The sequence below is a fragment of the Archocentrus centrarchus genome, chromosome 6 (genome assembly GCF_007364275.1).
Source record: "Archocentrus centrarchus isolate MPI-CPG fArcCen1 chromosome 6, fArcCen1, whole genome shotgun sequence".
NCBI classification, from domain to species: Eukaryota; Metazoa; Chordata; class Actinopteri; order Cichliformes; family Cichlidae; genus Archocentrus; species Archocentrus centrarchus.
In genome coordinates this window covers 13,534,787-13,553,236 of record NC_044351.1, presented here as the reverse complement: position 1 = coordinate 13,553,236, position 18,450 = coordinate 13,534,787, and the positions used below count along the sequence as shown (strand labels likewise).

The following is an 18,450-nucleotide window of genomic DNA, read 5'->3' as shown; positions in this document are numbered from 1 at the left end:
TAGGCTCTCTCTCTCTCTCTCTCTCTCTCTCTCTCTCTCTCTCTCTCTCTCTCTCTCTCTCTCTCTCTCTCTCTCTCTCTCTCTCTCTCTCTCTCTCTCTCTCTCTCTCTCTCTCTCTCTCTCTCTCTCTCTGCTTCCACATTGGACAATGTCAAACAAACTCGATGATTGAATACAGAAGAGGTTGAATGGCTTTTGCTTGAATTGGAATGGTCATTCTGTTCTTGGACGAAGATTTGCCTCTCCATTCTTTATCACAATGGAGGCTTGGTGGTTTGGAGGAGAGACATGTCAAACTCTGCTGACAGTCTGACTGCAGGTCAAGACCCTGCTACACATGATGTTCTTTGCTGTTGTTTTTACCCGCGCCAGCAGCCAGCTGGCTAGACTGTTGAAATGCAGCACTGCAATTTCAACTTCTGGTAGAAATGGGTGCTTTTTTTTTTTTTTTTTTTCTCTCCTAGCTGGTCTGTGACAATTATTTCAAACAAATTGTTATATGTTTTATTTATTTTAATAATTCCAGCCAAATTACCACATGAAATTATGCAGTTTCTTCTCATATAAATAAGTTTTGTATCCTTTTAAATGTTCATTCAGAACTGCAACATCTTTGCTGTACTGTTAGTGAGTATGCTATTTTGAAATACAATGATATACACGATGAATGCATTTATTTCAAGTGCCCCCCCCCCTTCTTTTTTCTTCTCTTGTCTTCTGTTTTAATTCATTTTCATGGCTTCAGGCCCGCCTCAACATTCTTGGTCATCTTTCGCTCTGAGCTGCCCTGCTCTCCAGGTACCTTTCTGTTTTACTGGGGGGGTTTTGCCCCCACCCCTGCTCCCTCATGTATCTGTGTGCTTACTCATATCGCAATGATATGACTGATCGCTGTCTCATGTAATAATTTTTATATATAAACCCGCAAGGTCCTTTTATGACTGTTGTAATGTGATATTACTGTGTGATCACAACTTTAACATTAACCCCCCCCCCAAAAAAATAATAAAAAAAATTTCAACTCATTTATAACAGCCCCTTGTGTATTAATTAAGAATGTATAAACTTTTATTCTGTTTATCAGCCTAATATTGATCTGGAAATATTATGTTTCTATCGTTGCAGTAAAGAGGAGTCCTAATAACAGCACTTCTATCGACATCTCCCGGGCCAACAGCTTAACTGATGAGCTAGATGACATGAGTGAGGATATTCCACTGCCTGTGGTGACTGACAAAACTCAGTAAGTCCCAGAAAGCTTCCCCTCCGCTCTTCCGTAAGGCCCCATCTCCCTCCCATCCATCACCCAGCCCTGACCTTTATTCACTGATCTATAATATACTGATTTCCCTACTGGTCATGCTATCGAAAGGCCCTTTGTCAACCCCGAGAGCCCCTCTAGCTGCTCTCTAAATGTATTTGGTTTTGTTCAACTCTCTTGAGGGTTAAAGAGACTCTCAAGGGCCAGGGCCATATCAGGTGTGTAGTGTTGTAAAGGGGATTATCCCTTTAGTCTTGTGAGAAATGTCAAAGCAATCCTTCGCAGTGCATTACATAACATGTTATGGTGCTGCTGGCTTGTCGCCACATGCTGGCATAAGAAGAGAATTCGCTGATGTTGTTTGCTGTTTGACTGCTGAGCCGTCCTCCCACCGACCTGGTCATTCAAACAGACTTTGTTTACTTTAAATGTCTAGTTGTTTCCAGTTATGAATGAGCCAGCCCACAGTGTACACCTCTCAAAGTGAACTGCAGCATCTTTTAATGCAGAGGTGACAGTTTGGGTACTATATAGGCCTTGAGAGGCAGTTTTAATATTGTACTGTGACATATAAACATGTAGTTATTTGAATTGCAGTGCATTGAGTCACTTGTATGGGTTTGTACTTAGAGGAAAAAAACAAACAGGTGTTTTCACAGCTACAGTTTGTTTACTGTGGTCCAAATCAGTTGAGACATTTGCAGACTTGTAGCTTTCTCCTGCAGTTTGGTTTCTTTTCACAGATAAATCCAAAATGTATCCCTACAAACCATGCAAGAATGTTCAGTCTGCCTTTTGGCCAACAAAAGTAAATACAGGAAGAAGGTGCTGTGTTCTGGACCATGTGGACAACGTGAAGAATTTATTCCTAACATTCATATTTATCTGGGCAACATTTCAGGCCAAGCTGTACTGTGTGGAGCTGAAGCCTCTCCAAAGGCTCTCGGTGATGTTGTTTTGGTCCACACCCGAGTACGATTACTGTGTTCACATGTGTGCAATCACACCACACCAAGGGGGGAAATGAATCAGAGTTCAATCTAAATGAAGTAACCAGCATAGTTGTGAAAACACCCCAATTAAGGTGTTGGACCACCATGTGTCAGTGGAACAGCTTTGGCACTGATTCTTCAAGTTTCTGATCTTTTTTTCTGTTCTCTTAATAATTATTTATGGTTTGATGATGGTGATGGAGAGTGCTGTCTAATATGGTGGTCCAATAAAATCTCCTGTTAAGTGTTCAACTTGGTTCAGATAGTGACTGCAAAGGTCACCATCTCAGCTTGTTGTGTTATCATACAACAAGCCTTCATTCCTTATGAACAGGGTCATTGTTATTCCGGAAGAGACCAGAATAACTGTAAGTTCTTAATCGGCGTTCTTTCAGTCTGCTGTGCCTCTAAATCACATCTATCACTTAAAGCCATCTCTGGCTTGCTGGCTTTTCTTCTTCTTTCTACATTCTCCTTTCTCTGCTCTCTTGAAAATGAAAAGTTTAGAGCACTCCTGTGAGCGATACACAATCACTTCCATGGTAGGTGAAAACCTTGCACAATATTCATCGATATCTAGTGAGAGTTCAGAATATCTCAAGGGTAATAAAATACTCTTCAACCACAGAGGCTAAATCTGGGCCTTAATTTAACTTTAACAAAACACGTTTCGATAATAAAACAAAGTCAAAGTCAAGTCAAAGTAAACTTTATTTTAAGAGTTGCACAAGAATGCTTCCACTCTCTCTTGCAGTCTTTCGACCTGCCAGCTTGTGGCATTGGTCCAGGACTGTTCCTCCACAAAAGCACTTGAATTCCACCGGCTTTCCTGCTATTTTTCTTTGTCTTTTTTCCCTCCCTTTTCTTAACCTCTCCGTCCCTCCGTGCCCCTGATCTTATCTGCTGGTCAGAGTTACGCTGTGGAAAATGCAAGATTTCACAAGTAATCTGACTAACCAAACTCTTATTTATCTTTTGATGTGTGTGCCACTTGTGGAAAACGTGATTACATTTTCTCATTTTATATTTTTGCTGGCTGTTTTTTTTTTTTTTTTTTCTTTCATTAATGAAAACATAGACATTTTTATGATAAAGAATACGGGCTTACCATCTCTGGTACTCTTGAAAAATAAAAGAGCTCTTCTTATCAATACATGTTGTGTTGCGCTAATTATTCATTACTGTTGTCTAGTTTGAAATAGATTGAGGCCATTATTATAGGAACAGTGGAAGCAAAGCAGATGTCCACCACAGACACTGTGCTAATGAACTGTTAAAATGGCAGACTCTGAATCCAAAAGTGCTTCTTAAATTTCAGACTATAAAAGTGTTCATGTTTAAACAAGAATATGCAAAGAAACTTCAAATAAAATAATCTATCCTGTGTTCTTGTAACAGATTTTCATTGTTCTTTTGCAGTATGCAGGCAACATGTTGGTACAATATTGAGAGATTCTGTCTGTGCATGACCATCGCTCATATTAATAACTGTCACCATTGCAATTATACTAATAACTGTAGTGAAGAGTAACTTATTAATTTTCATATACAGAATATCTTTTTAAGATTTTAAGCAGTTAATGATAGATTAGTACTTGTTATTATGTGTGCGTGTGTATGACAGTTTGCGTGTGGGCCTGAGACCCTTTGGCGTTCATGCGAGAGTGTGTGAGAGTGAGGTACAGAGACAGACAGTGTCTATTTGTATCCATTGCGGGTCTACTGCACCCATAACTTTCAGCTGTAACAGCCAAGCTCATATTTGGGTCTTGCTGAGCACTCCCAAAACAGCTGGTTTGTTTTGCCCCTGGTGTCACGCCATCAAGGACAACACTGTCATTTGCCATCCTTATCTGGATTTCTGCAGCTACTAGATCCACCCATACTGCCTGAAGCGACTTGCATGCACACACGCAATATCAATTTTCTGTTATTTTATATTCTGAAATATTTTGGACTTCCTCCACAACTTCCATCTGTAATGTAAGCTTGACATGAGCTGGCTCTTTCTGACTACTTATCTACATTTCTGGTATCTCGATCACTTTAATTTCTCTGTGACAGCGCTGGCTGGAACATTCCACTGTTTGTTTGGCTTCGCTAAAGCAGACTACCCCCAAAATGTGCGTGTATGTTTAGTCACATGTGAAAGAGAGAGAGAGAGAGAGAGAGAGACATCAATACAGCTGGCTGTGATGTCTCTGGGCTTCTGAAGAGGAAGTGGTGCAAGGCAGCGTCCGCACGCAATCATGTCTTTGTTCTTTTGAACCCCAGACATACACAAGCACACTTTTTTCCCACTGAGAAGATACGTCACTGTTGTTGCCTTGTTTGTTTGTTTAAAAGCAGCGTACAGTGATTCTTTTAAATTTCAGGAAAAAATGTAAACAGAAACCAAAACACACCCACGCAAACACAAAATACACTTGTTTCAGAGTCATCGACATAAGTCTTCCTTTTTTATTGTAAACACTTCCTTCACTATTTGTTTACCTATCCCTCTGCGAACGAGGCTTGATTTTTGGTACGATTCAGGCAAACACTTGTTTCCGTGGATTGTGTACATGCATGTGAGAACCTAGTGGGTTAGTGGTTTGATGTGATACTATGTGTGTGTCTGTGTGTACTGTTGTACACACTGATTTTGTAAATTTGTGAGATTTAGTGGTTGGCTGTTTAATGAAATCATAACAAACCCCAGCAGGGCTGCTGATCCTAAATCCACCCTGCAGCAGATTGACATTTACCCTCATGGAGAATGAGTAAATGTTTCCAAGTACACTTCTTAGCCCCTAAACAGAGGAAGGCCTTGTTTAGCTGATTGCAATGATTGTGTCCTTGCTCCCCCTGCTTTCTGCTCTAATTTACTTGTTTCTTTCGGTTCTCTATGTGACTTCCTCGACTCTCTCCAGCCTCTCCATGTACCTAATAACTCCCCTACTTATTTACTCTCTCTTGCAGCACCAGATCTATAATCTGTGCCATCTTGTGACCCGAGGCTCTCACCCCCTTTTCCCTCCTGGGTGTGGCCTCCTACTCCTTTTTGTCTCCTCTCAGACTCCTGTAAAAGCCAGCATGGGCCACCTGCAGGCAGATCTTAATTAGTTCCCCTCTCACAAACTAGCAGGAGATAAACAATGAAAAAACCCACTGCAGCACCACAGGAGGGTTTGAAGGCAGACACACATGCATCATGGCCTGTTCTCTTCAAGTAGGGGCCTCTTGCTACTTAGGAACTGGCATCTTTTGTGCAGCTCTCTGGACAAATTGACTTTTTGTCTGTGTGGCCTCAGTATGCCTGTCTTGTCTACTGTACTCTAACATTGACGGCATAGAGAGGTGTTTCAGACATATGGTGCTCAGTCAAGAGGAAAAATCTTGAATGCATTGCTGTCCGATGTTGTAGGAGCCTTTTTAAACATTGAATAATGCCACTTTGACAAATGTTTTTTTTCCTCCATCCCCTCCTCTCCCGGCTCCTCAACTTTATGCTTCAAAACACGTGTATGCCAGGTAATTTCATGGGATCTTATGTAAGATTCAACAGTGAATCTAAAGTTAAAATAAAAAACAGTAATTCCCCTTTCCAAAAAAGAAATTTTTGGTCTTACTGCCAAGTATTATAATGACAAATTAGACTAGGCAAGGGCCTTGCTTTGGGCACATGCACAAGACACATATGCACACAGACAAATGGATGAGGTAAGATCCCCTGCCCTGCTGCAAGAAAAGCTGCCCAGGTGCTGCTGCTTTATGAAAAGATAGAAAAAGAAACTTTGAAAGAAAAGAACTAATTCTACCCCAGTTTCTTGACTTTTTGCCAATTTCTAGAGCATACAAAAGACAGAAAATAGTCTTGGAGCAGTAAAACAGCCACACACTGATTCATATTCTCTGGACAACAGAGCTGTATATAAGGATATTCAGTATTTAATCTCATTACAGACTCTGGCTTATTATATGGATGCTGACTGCAACACTGCCTTTACTTACTTGGATGATTAGAAATCTTTTGTTGTTCTCAGTCAGCCAAAATAGCATAAATGCTGCAGTTATGCTGGCATTATAGTACAATAGAAGTTGAATGGGGTCCTTTTTACAGGCATTGTTTTATTTGAGATCTTGTGGTGTAATTACTGTAGTATTCACAACCCCTTTGTCTTGTCAGAACTTTTTCACAGATGCTAAGTATCCCGCTTATGCTGTGTCTGGTTTTGGTAAACAGTGTCATGCAACATGTGGCTAAATTTTCAGTTCTCTCAATGCACAAGAAAAACTCCACACTGACCTTCAGCATCTTTCCCTCAATGCAACAGAGAAAATGTAGCATTGCATTTCAGTTCAGTTCAAGTTTTAGCTCGGCTGATTTGAAGAAAAAGTCGAGCTGTTGTCGTACCCTCGGCATCATCGGCGTCAGAGGCGTCTGCTCCACAAAAACACTGACGTTGGCCATAGCTTAAGAATGATGTGACCTAGAATGTTGAAATTCACAATATCTACTTAAAATCTTGGACGAGGTCGAATCATGGTGACTTTGACCCAAAGTCAGAGGTCAGAGGTCAAGTTTTCTGAAAATCTTGTGAACACGATAACTTGATAATGATGATTTTCAAATTCATATCATGGATGCATAGTGTTCAAGCTAGACCCATCAAACTTGTTCACTTACTTTACTATAACAACTTTGACACCCCCTCTATATACACTTACACCTCACCAACCAAACAGCGTCCTGCAGTGCAATAACAACCAGCTTGTTTTTCCTTCTGTACTGAAGGGAAGTCATAGTGAAAATCTGATAGCTTAGAAATTTAATAAACTAAACAATGCAAAAAACGCAGAACTTCAGCTCCTCTTAACATTTTGGATGGATGTAACTTTTTTTTTCATTAGAAGTGGCTTTGAGGCTTCCTCCTATTTAGCATGAGATTAACTTAGGCAGCTGAAAGCTGGTGATAATGCCAAAAGTGTGTAATGCAAGTACAAGAGTTGGCAAACCATAGAGAGCATACTTTTTTAAGGCTGTAGGTTAAACAGGGAGAAAGAGCCAGATTGAAATCATGGACTTTTCTATTTTGATGCTTCCAAATACTTTATAATACAGAGAATGAAATGATAGGCATGCTTTTGCACCACCGCCAAGTAATGAGCTCACTGGCCACTGGTGCAAATTCTCCTATCAAGGCCAAAAGGATAATCTGAAAGCCATGTTTAATGATGTACTGTCATTACTTTTTTTTTTTTTAAATTAACGAGTATATTTAGTTGGGCTTTACACTGGCCATCTTGCATTGATGAAGGCCCTCATGCTGTTGTCATTAGGAATGAATGTCTACTCCCCCTCAGTGGTGTTGGTGATTCTAGGACGGTTTTATGGTGAGGGACCATGAGCAACTAAGAGAATGGCCCTCTTTATGGCCTCTTACCGCAGGTTGGGAAAATCCAGCGACTCAGCAGGCAAGCAGTGCATAAATAACCCATCCAGACCAAATAAAAAGATATGCTCATCAGCGTGATCTCTAACTGCTGCATCAAGATTATTTCCAGGTCTGTATGAAGTGGCTTTAAAAGAAATGAGTGCCACTTTTGACCCCATTAACATTAATGAAATCTGCCTGGAGTGCACACAGAGGTGGACTGAAGCGAGCAAATCATAGAATGCTGGTTTTGGAGGTATCCTGGTGTGGTGAGCGTTCAGGCCACAGTTAGTAGTATTCACAGCTGCAGGCAGCAGACAGGCAAACAAGACTTCACTGTAACATTTTTGCTGTAAAAATAAATTCACGCGCAATTCTTTGTCAATACAGTTGAATAGTGTAAATGGGCTGGAGAGTGTGTGGTCAAGGAGGAGGGGACCAAGTGACCAAGGTGATATAAAAATGTGTAAGGAGATCACTGTAGCAACACTGTAATAACATAATTACAACCTAAATAGTCTGTAGTTCATTATTTTTTTTTTTAACCATTGTGTTTGGGTTCAGTTTGACTTCAGGCGAGTGTGCTGATGCTTCCTTTTTCTTGAAGGTTATTTTCGATTACCGTTTAGAAACTGAACGCTTTTCACTTTTGTATTTCTGGCAACCTTAAAACTGCGTGACAGAACAAAAATAATTTTAGTGGAGATGCTCGTGTTGTGGTTATGCATGCATCAGTTTTTCTTCATTCCACATATTCTCCCCATCACCTGTCCCACTGCAAAGACACAATTCCTAAAGAGGGAGGAGAAATAAGAGCTGATCATGGAAAAGGAAAATTAACTCAGGAAATTTCTGTTTTCACAGCCCGATTCTCTGATCAGCTCTGTGACGTCACGGCTGCTGTTTATTGTGTTTAGGCACAAAATAACTTTTAGAAAAAAAATTAAAACTGTTTGTTTTCATTAGACCGGAGTCCTGTTAACAATTACACACTCGCAGAACAAAGGTAATGACAATTTGTATTTTTGTTAGCTGCCCTCATAATTTAATTGTTTCCATCCAGTAAGTTACTTGGCCATTTGGTTTTAGTTAATGATGTTTGTCCTAATGGGTTGTAATACATTTATCCATTCAGGCTGAATATACATTTTAAACTAATGAACCAACATAATTAACCAAAATTGAATTATTAGGAGCCCTAATAATGGAAGTCAAGATAAGGTAGCTTGGGGATATTATTTCCACTTAAGCACAGCCATAAACAAACTAAAGATAAACTCCAGATGGTTTGGAACCGTGTATTTAATATTTTTTTTAATTATTCCAAAACAAGGTTACTTTATGAAGAGCAAAAAAAAAAAAAAAAAATCACATTAATGACTAAAAAAGGAAGCCAATAATAATTTTAATAAATATGTCAAAACACGGCAATTAAGTAATGTGATTAATGGCCCCTGCACAGCTGTGTAAAAATAGCAGAAATTACTTGGACAAACCTCCCGGCAAGGCTGAAAGCATGAAACTGAAGAAAGGAAAAAATGTGTGACAGAAATGGCAGGTTATTTGTTTTACCTCCACTTTACTTTTCAGTTTCACACTGTAGATTAGATGCAGAGAGGGAGCCTGCAGGTATTATTGAGAACACTTTAGGCGCCCAGTACCACCGCAGTAATTCACCAACTAAATGAATCCAGAACATAGCAGTGAGGACTGCAGAAGTGGTGCTAATATGGCACTAAAAGCATGAAACTTGACGTGTTGCTACTTCTTAGTTGCAAAGCATGTCTTCCATACCTGGCATGTGACTGTGTATTTAGTTTGCCTGACAGACTTCCCAGCAGTCTTTGCGCTAATCCTGATAGCTTCCACTTTAACTGTAAAGAAATCAAAGTAAGGCCCAACCCAACCCCTCCTTGGAGGACTCTGTATAGATGCTTGGCTGTCTGTTAGAGGTGTGCCTCCCTCTTTGCTCATATTAGAAGCACCTGTATAAATACAATCTATCGTCTTCTGTGGGCATGTGTGTGTGTTTCACTTCATGTTCTTGTCCCCCCCCCCCTTCCTCAGTACAGGGCTCAGTTTCTTCTTTACTCTCATTAATGAAAACAGTAATCTGCAGCAGCACCTGAGTGACCTGTTTGTACAGCCAATCCTATAGCCTTGCACGGCTACCCTTTTTTTGCTCGACTCTCTCAGTTTTCTTGCTCTCAGGTTTTCAAATGGACCAGTCCTACTATTTGATGTGGGTTGGGAGGTGGAGAAAGGGGGGTTTATTCAGGTGTGGTGAGTCTGACGACCGATGCTGCCACCGCCCTGCCTCTGATGTTGTGTCCATCGGCAGCCAGGTGCTGGAGCCCCATCAGAGAGGCCAGTGTTCCCAACCCTCGGATGAATAGAGGGCCCATTGATGGAGCTCGTTTGTGGGGCTCTGCGGTTTCTCCCCTCTTACATGCAAAAGCAGGGACATATAGTGGACCAGGGCGTTTACCTGCTGCAGAGAAGAGGGGCTGACCAAAGGGGAGCTACAATATACTGGCCTAGGTTTTGACCACAGGGGAATTTGTAATATGGTTCATGAATTTTTGTGTCCACATGTCCCAATGTGTTGGAGAGGGTATTCACTCCCACCCTAGGTGAGTGCCTGTCCCACCTGTTTGAATGAGCCTCACTCTGTGTTTGAACTAAGCCTGGATTCAGGTCAGCAGAGGTTGAATGTGGCTGTATCCTGACATCACATCAAGGAGACAGCCACTGATTATAAGGTGGGAGGGTTTGGATGTATTTCCATTAATAATACTTCCCTTTAGAGTGAAGTATTTTATGTATATTTATATACTCGCTGGCCACATTATTATGTACACGTTGCTAGTACAGGGTTGGACCTGCCTTCAGAGCAGCTTAAATTCTTCATGGCACAGATTCATCAAGGTGCTGGAAACATTCCTCAGACATGATAGCGTCACACAGTTGTGGCAGATTTGTTGGCTGGACATCCACGATGCAAATCTCCTGTTCCGCTACATCCCAAAGGTGCTCTATTGGTGACTGTGGAGGCCATTTGAGTACAGCGAACTCACTGCCATATCCAAGAAGTTAGTTTGAGAGGATTTGAGCTGTGTGACCTGGTGCGTTATTGTGCTGGAAGATGGGTACAGTGTGGTCATAAAGAGATGACATGGTCAGCAACATTTTCTCTTTTGTAAACCCTAGAGGTGGTTGTGTGGGAAAATCCCAGTAAATCACCATTTTCTGAAATACTCTAACCAGGCCGTCTGGCACCAACGACCACTCCACGTTCAGAGTCACTTAAATCACGTTTCTTTCCCCTTCTGATGCTTGGTTTAAACTTCAGCAGGTCGACTTGACCATGTCCGTATACCTAAAGCTTTGAGTTGCTGCCATGTGATTGGCTGATTAGATATTTGTATTAAGAAACAGTTGAACAGGTGTATCTAATAAATAAATATAAATAAAAATGAAATAGATAATTGAAGGTGCAATTGACCCACTGACTGTTTTGTTCTGTGAATTGTGTTTTAAATGACATTTTATGTGCTATGAAAAAGGTCTTAAGAAACCATATTCTTATAATTGTCGCTGAATGAGTAAAATCAACAATTCAATGTTACCTGGCCACAACTGCTTTTTTTTTTTTTATTTTGGCAAATCGGTAGCTTATGCTTCCTGGTAGTTCCCGTTAGCAGAATTTATGTGACTTCTCTGAAAAAATGCTCTGTTTTACAATTGAAAACCAATCCAAAGAACTTTTCTTTATCGCACTGACCACCGTGACATCAGGCACTGAGACTGGTTGCCCGAGTACGGCTTCTATCACATCACCATCAATGGGACGTCGTGCTTTGCAAGATTTATAGTATGCACAGTTTCACAACCTCACACATTTGCAGCTCTGCCGCTGGGAGTTTTGCACGCTCTTTTCTTCTTAGAGAAACACGACCACAGCGTTTCTCTGGTTGCATTTCTGATCAAATGTGGTGTTGGGAAGTTTATCTTACATGGCAGTACGAAGAAAAAGAGAAGCCATTTTGAGGATTAAAGTGAGAAGAGAAAAATACTTTCATATTGCTCTGTATTATGTAGCCGTTGTATCAGTGATAAAGAAGCAGTCAGCAGGTTATCGGTCAAGACCTTAAATGCCTCTGGGCCAGATGTTTTAAATTAAGGGAAAGAAAGAAAAACTGTAAATCATGAAAAAGGGGACCAGGTAAACCTTGGTGATGTGTCACCCAAACCTCTATGTACCTTTAGTTTTACTTCTCCAGTATATTTTTTTCCCCACTGTTGTTAATAGGAGCCATATAGAGCCCAGTTCCTAATTAAAGGCCCCCCAGGGGCTGTAGCAGTAAATGAGACTAATAACCCTCCAAATAAGTCCCTTCTAGTGCTGAAAGGCTGGCTTCTTTATACTGCAAGTGTATATGTGCTGTAAAGTCTTTTCCAGTGCATTAATGTAATTTTATAGCTCTGTTTTCTTCTTCTTTTTTTTTTTTTTTTTTCTTTTAAAGCCTGTCAGAAGAACTGGGAAGGAAGTCAGTGAGGCTATCTGTGGATCAGAATGGTGCGGTGCCTCCTGCTTTGAGCGCCTGAAAAGGAGTAAAAATGCACAAAAATTGCATGAAATATCTCTCATGCTTTCTTGTTGAAGAATTTACTTGTAAATAAGTCATTTACATGGCCTTTGATGTGTTTTTCGCTGCCCTGTTTATGGTTATAAAGATAAGATGTGTTGCCAAAGTTATGCAATATAATTAGATACAATTTGAGATAGTGTAATTGGGTTTTTTCATACTTTTTACTGAATGAGCATTATGAGCTGGACGGACAGTGTTTTCTGCTTGTGTGTAAATACACTTGAATATTTTTTGAATGAAGGAAAGGTATAAAAAATACACACATTTATCTTTAACCCCTCCCCCATACATTAAATGTAAAAATTCAAATGAAATCATTATTGTTGTGTTTGAAATGTATGTGGTGCATAGATAAGGTAGTATATTAAAATACACAGCTGAAACAAAGATATGAATATGTAAAAACAAGGCATTTAAAAGCATAGATTTGAAAATGAGAGTAACATAAATGCAGGTAGTCTGATCTCATCAGAGATAATTTGATGACAGCTGATGATAATGTTCCACACTGAGCTGAAAAACAGCAACACATGCGGGTGTTTGTTAAAGTAGTTTAGGGTGGGAAAGCTTTGTGGACCGTTATGGGTGGGGTTGAAAACATGCTCTTGAAAATCAAACACCCTGATTCACACTGAGCAGATTTACAAGATAGCGATGATGCTGTTTTGAGTCCAGTTTGGATGTAATTCATAACAAAGTTGCTTCAGTCAAGATTTTACAAGGACACTAATAATACTTCAATACATTTCAATACATACAAAATTGCTGGTATTTCTTTAAAAGTACTGGCTAACTTAGAGTTAAGGCCTGGTTGTGAAATAATAATAATAATCTTTACTTAAATTGTGCTCTTATTTAGCAGAACTAAAAATACCCACAATATGTGTAACCTTTAAATTAAGGCTGTAAAAGAAGCAGGCACTCCCGGACAACATGTTCATTTTAGAACAGAAGACACACTTTCATACTGCTATCGTATGAAAAATAAAATAAAGCATTAAAAAGTGATCACTGTACATGAAATGAGACAAATCATTTCTGAAAAAAATAGTTTACAACTTAAATAACCAAAGCTGGTGGCCCGCTCAAGTAAAGGTTTTTGCATTTTTTAAGGTGTTCATGGATAAATAATCCCAGGCCAAGGACAAAAGAACTGAATATCTCAGCACAGTTAAAAAAAAAAAAAAAAAAAAGAAAAAAAGAGAAAAAGAAAAAAAGCCAAATGTCAGCAGTACAGCGGCGAGTGGAGGATGGGGGCCGTGTTTCAGGAGTCACTAAATTCCCCTCTTTGACCAGCAGGCTGTACTGTAGCAACATCACTTCTCTTTGACAGCCGGACTATAATCTCAGCACTCTTTCTCTGTTTTTGGATGTTTTCGTGTAGATTTAATAATTTATCCTCTGCAGGCTCTCCACCGAGAGTGAGGAAGATCTGGGGGGGGGGGCAGGTTTGAGCTCGAGTGGAAACCTCTTTGTTTTATGAGTTTGGTGTCTGCAGTCGGGTGTGGCCTCAAACCACCGCGTTAACACCACCACCAACACCAACACCACCATCATCACTATTACCTTGGTCACTTTCTGTGTCTCTGTCACATTTCCATTTTTCTGTTTTAGAGCAGGAGAAAAAAAGATGTGTAAGACTAATTGCCAAAACCACACTTTCCCTCCTCTACCAACGCTTTGCTATTCTTTCTGCAGCCCAATAGTGCTCTCTTTTTTTTCCACCCCCCCCCACCCCCTCCTGACATGTGCTTTGGCTTCCCTGTGAACAATAGGTATGGTCTGCCAGTTCGAAAGAGTTGATAACAGGCACTTTTATCTCAGCTGTAGCAAAAGACTGATCAAAACCAGCTTGTATCTGTTTGGAGTGTGTACTGTGTATTTTTCTGAATCTCGATTTGGTATGTCACTCTAGTATTTACATAACATTGTTTTTCCAGACTGTACAGTAGGTCAAGTCACCCATATGTTCTCTCTCTCTCTCTCTCTCTCTCTCTCTCTCTCTCTCTCTCTCTCTCTCTCCTTCTGCCTGTCTCTTTCACATTTTCTCTGGCCTCAGTACAAGTGCTAGCAGTTGTCAGTTTCAGGAAATGCACTGCTCTCTTTTGGGAAGTGAGGTATCTGCCTTTGGGCCGGCCGTGTTGTTTTTTTCTTTTCTTTTTTTTAAAATTTGTAATTTTTATTGGCTGCTTACGGGAAGCAGAGCTCCTCTGTGCACACAGAACTGTTCACTCAGTCCTCTCGTGTTGTTTTACGATTGCATGCAGACTGATATACACTGTCTGTATCAGATATATATTTACATGAATGGATAGCTAAGTGGATTGGGTGCAAAGCTGTGATCCCATGCCTTTTTATTGTTTTATTACTCAGTGTGTGGACATTGAGAGGGTTTTGTGTGTGTGTGTGCATTTGCATGTGTGTAAACTGTTGCTGCACACATGCTCACAAACATATTTACACAGCTTGCCACACTGAAACCGAGCATCATACTTTTCTCTTAGCGATGCAAATGCATCTACACTACTTCGTTAAAGCAAAGGGCCCGTATTGTTGTTGCTCATTAACATCTTCAGCATGCTGTCTATCCACCCAATCGCCCACCTCCACCTAAACAAAACACAGAAACACACATGCACCTCATTGTATTAGATTAACAACGCATGGAGCCGCATTCACATGTTGTGCTGATCACAACTGTTACAGTGTGCAGAGAAAAACAGTGAAAACAAAGCTGTATGGTTTTTTTTTTTTTTGCCTGGAGGCTTGAGGGTAATGCATGAGTATGAGGGTAAGTGAGTGTGTGTGTGTGTGAGAGAGAGAGAGAGAGAGAGAGAGAGAGGAGAGAGAGAGAGAGAGAGAGAGAGGAGAGAGGAGAGAGAGAGAGAGAGAGAGAGAGAGAGTGCGCATGTGTGCACAGGAGTGGGGAGAGCAGCTTCAGTCCAAACAGGATATTGTATACAGGAGCACAGATTCTTCCTGCGGCAGTTTGGCCCTGTGGGTTCAGGACAGCCTTGACAACAAGCAAGCAGCACCCCCTACGCAAGCACACACACACATGCACGCGTGCATGCAAACACTCGCCTCATATCAGATAACAGGCAGGCACTCAACAGGCAGCATTGCTTTCTGTGAAGGGACCAATATTATTATACTAAGTGATGGTTTCCTGAAGAGAGATTGAGATCCAGAAAACACACACACACACACCCACACACACACACACACACACACACACACACACACACACACACACACACACACACACAAAAGTAATAAAAATACTTTATTTAATTGTGCTGGAAAACAAAGAGAAATCTCATCACGTGACTCCAAATAACTAAACAAATTATCTCAAGCTGCATGTTTTAAATGTCTGCGTCCCTGAATAACTTGGTAAGAGTTACTTAATAATTTGGACATATTGTGCAAATATTGCTTATTCTCAGGACTTGAGCAGGAACAAGTTGGCTTCATTAGTGAGTTCTTACTTTTTATGACACCACAACGGGCAGATCGGTCTGTCAGTTCCACAGAAACCATTTTACCATTTTTCACTTTTTTTGTTTTGTGTGTGTGTGTGCTGTTTTTTTTTTTTTATTTCTATTTAAATTAACAACCTGAGAGATGTATTTTAAAGAATAAATTTAGTCCAGTGCACTAGAAGAACTGCGCAGGTGTTTTCTGTGCTTATTTTAGCGGAGTGCCGCATTAGGCACACCAAGCTTTTCTCAATAAGATAGTTTGTGCTTTGTACACAAACACTATACTGGATCGTAGGGGGAGAGGTCAAGGAAAATATCTGTGCGAGGCAGAGGGTGGGTGAAATGGATTCACCTTGTGTCTGAGACTTGGAGAGGAAAGAGAAGTGTGAGAGAAGTGCCGTGTGTGTTGGTGTAAGCAGGGGCTCATCTCACAGAGATGTCAAGAGCATTAAAACAAGCCGTTTGTCAAGTGGCAATGCCGGCAGCACCCGTCCACTTCTCCGTACTGGGCACTTGATCCGTATGACTGCGGAAGCAGACTGACTTGAATTTGTGCGCTTCTGCAGTGATTTTTGTGTTTTTGTATTCTAGAGGAGTAGAAAGACTGACAGAGAGAAACAAGAGAGAAGCATATATGTGCACCGTGTGTTCAACGCACAGTGGAAAGGAGCACATTTTGAATCTAAACACTGAAACAGTTTGAGCAGGATGGGACTCGGGGCTAACTACGTTATTAGTTTTGGTTTAGGACCAACAGTTCCCATTTTCTTCCATTCCCTTGTGTCTTGCCCTTTTTCTCAGTAGCTATATAAAATGTTGTTTCAACAAGATTTTATTAGTAAATATGACTTTATGAGCATAATCTTTGAGCCATTTGTGTTGGTCATTTATGTTCCGTGAAATCTAAATCAAGTCCTCATTTGTTATTAAACAAAACAGCCATAATGTTGTTGTTATCTATTATTTATCCGGCAAAACTGTTTATGAAACAATCATCAGTGTTCATCGTTTTCTTCCACTGTTATCTGGAAAGAATTTTCATCCATCATTTTGTGTAAAAGTTAGCTAAACAAAGTTGGCTTATTTAGTTGGCCTAACAATTCATGCATGCCATCAGAATGGCTACCTTGGCTCATTAATTAATTCATTATGTCTAAAATATAAATCAAAACTCTGAAACAGAATTGAAATTGTTAGATATTTTCCTTGTGTGTGTATATATATATATATATATATATATATATATATATATATATATATATATATATATATATATATGTGCCAACTTTTACACTGAATAATAGGTAAATTTTAAAACAATCATATTAGTGTGCAGGATCATCTCTAACCCTGAAGTTAATGAAGTGCCTTTTCTTACTTGTACAGTGACTTCTGTGTTGCTGTCGACACATAAATTATTATATATATTTTTTTAATTCATCACAGAAAGGACACAAAACAAACCCTTCCTACAGCCCACTTAAAACAGCCCATGACCCTTTTCCTTTAAATCTTAGGTCATTCGTCCTGTACTTTCTTAATTGCCAAGGCTATGACTGATGACAGATAAACCCATCCCACTGCCTTTACTGGGAGTAGATTCATACTCACCCCCAAGCAGGGAAAAGCAATAGGAAGCCAAAGTAATAAAAGGCTTTGACATTGATGGGCTTGTTTCCTAAACACTAAGGCCCTCAAGTCTGGCTGGAGAGGCTGAGGCTCCATTTCTTATTGCTGTGTCTGACCAGAGTCGCCATGCCACAGAGAGGGTCGACGGTTGGTCTTGGCCCCTTAGTTCCTGTCTGTCTATTTGTCTGTCTGTCTCGGACAGTCATTGAACGTGCTGCAGATGTTGGGGTGGTGGTGGGGGGGTGAGTGAGGAATTTCTGTGTAAGTTGAAGGTCTTCAGTAAACAGCCCCCACAGTGTCAAAGCACTGTTAGCTGAGGCCTGCTGTCTTGCTGAAAATGTGCTGTCTTGCTCTTTTCTGACTAGACACAAATATTACCAAAAAAAAAATAAAGAGTCTAGTAATAATTACCAGAAAGTGATATATATTTAAAGTGCTATTGTCACCTAAGACTCTTGTGACAAAATGACAAAGCAGAAATGAAAAGAGCTGAATTTGTTTTTTTTTTCTTTGAAATCTGCGGCATGGGACGAACCACAGAAAAACAAAACATGCAATAGAGAATAATCACTGTCAGTATAGGAAAATACAACTGTGCTCCATTTGCATATTACTTTGAAAAGATTCAAATAAACAAAACCCACGTTTTCTTTTCAGGTTTCTGTAGAACAACTTCCTAACCCCCTCCATCTGTCTGTTTGGCTTGCTTTGGCTTTTCACTGGATTAGGTAGATGCACAAGGCCGCTACTCATGCCATTGGATTGCTTATGACAGGCCCTTACGCAGACACCTTCAATGCCATGAGCAATTACTTTAAATACACAGGAGAGGGCCAGAACTGGACTGACCCATGTGAGGGTGAGAGGTATTGAGAGAGAGAGAGAGAGGCAAACACGAACTGGGGGAGGAAAGAGAAACACCACAGATCTAATTCTAGATTATGTAAAAATGGTGTGTTGTCTTTTTTTTTTCTTTTTCTTTTTCAAAGGAGCACTTAAAGCCTCTTTGTGAAT

General features: G+C 40.3%; 1 protein-coding gene across 1 annotated transcript in view; it reads left to right on the top strand.

Moving 5' to 3' along the window:
- The window catches only part of kcnq1.2 (potassium voltage-gated channel, KQT-like subfamily, member 1.2), a 179,848-nt gene that overhangs the window by 39,909 nt on the left and 121,489 nt on the right, over nucleotides 1–18,450 (top strand). Inside the window, exons 12-13 of the mRNA XM_030731548.1 lie at nucleotides 746–796; nucleotides 1,123–1,243. Of these exons, the coding sequence (XP_030587408.1) occupies nucleotides 746–796; nucleotides 1,123–1,243 (172 nt within the window). The remainder of the gene's footprint in view (nucleotides 1–745; nucleotides 797–1,122; nucleotides 1,244–18,450) is intronic.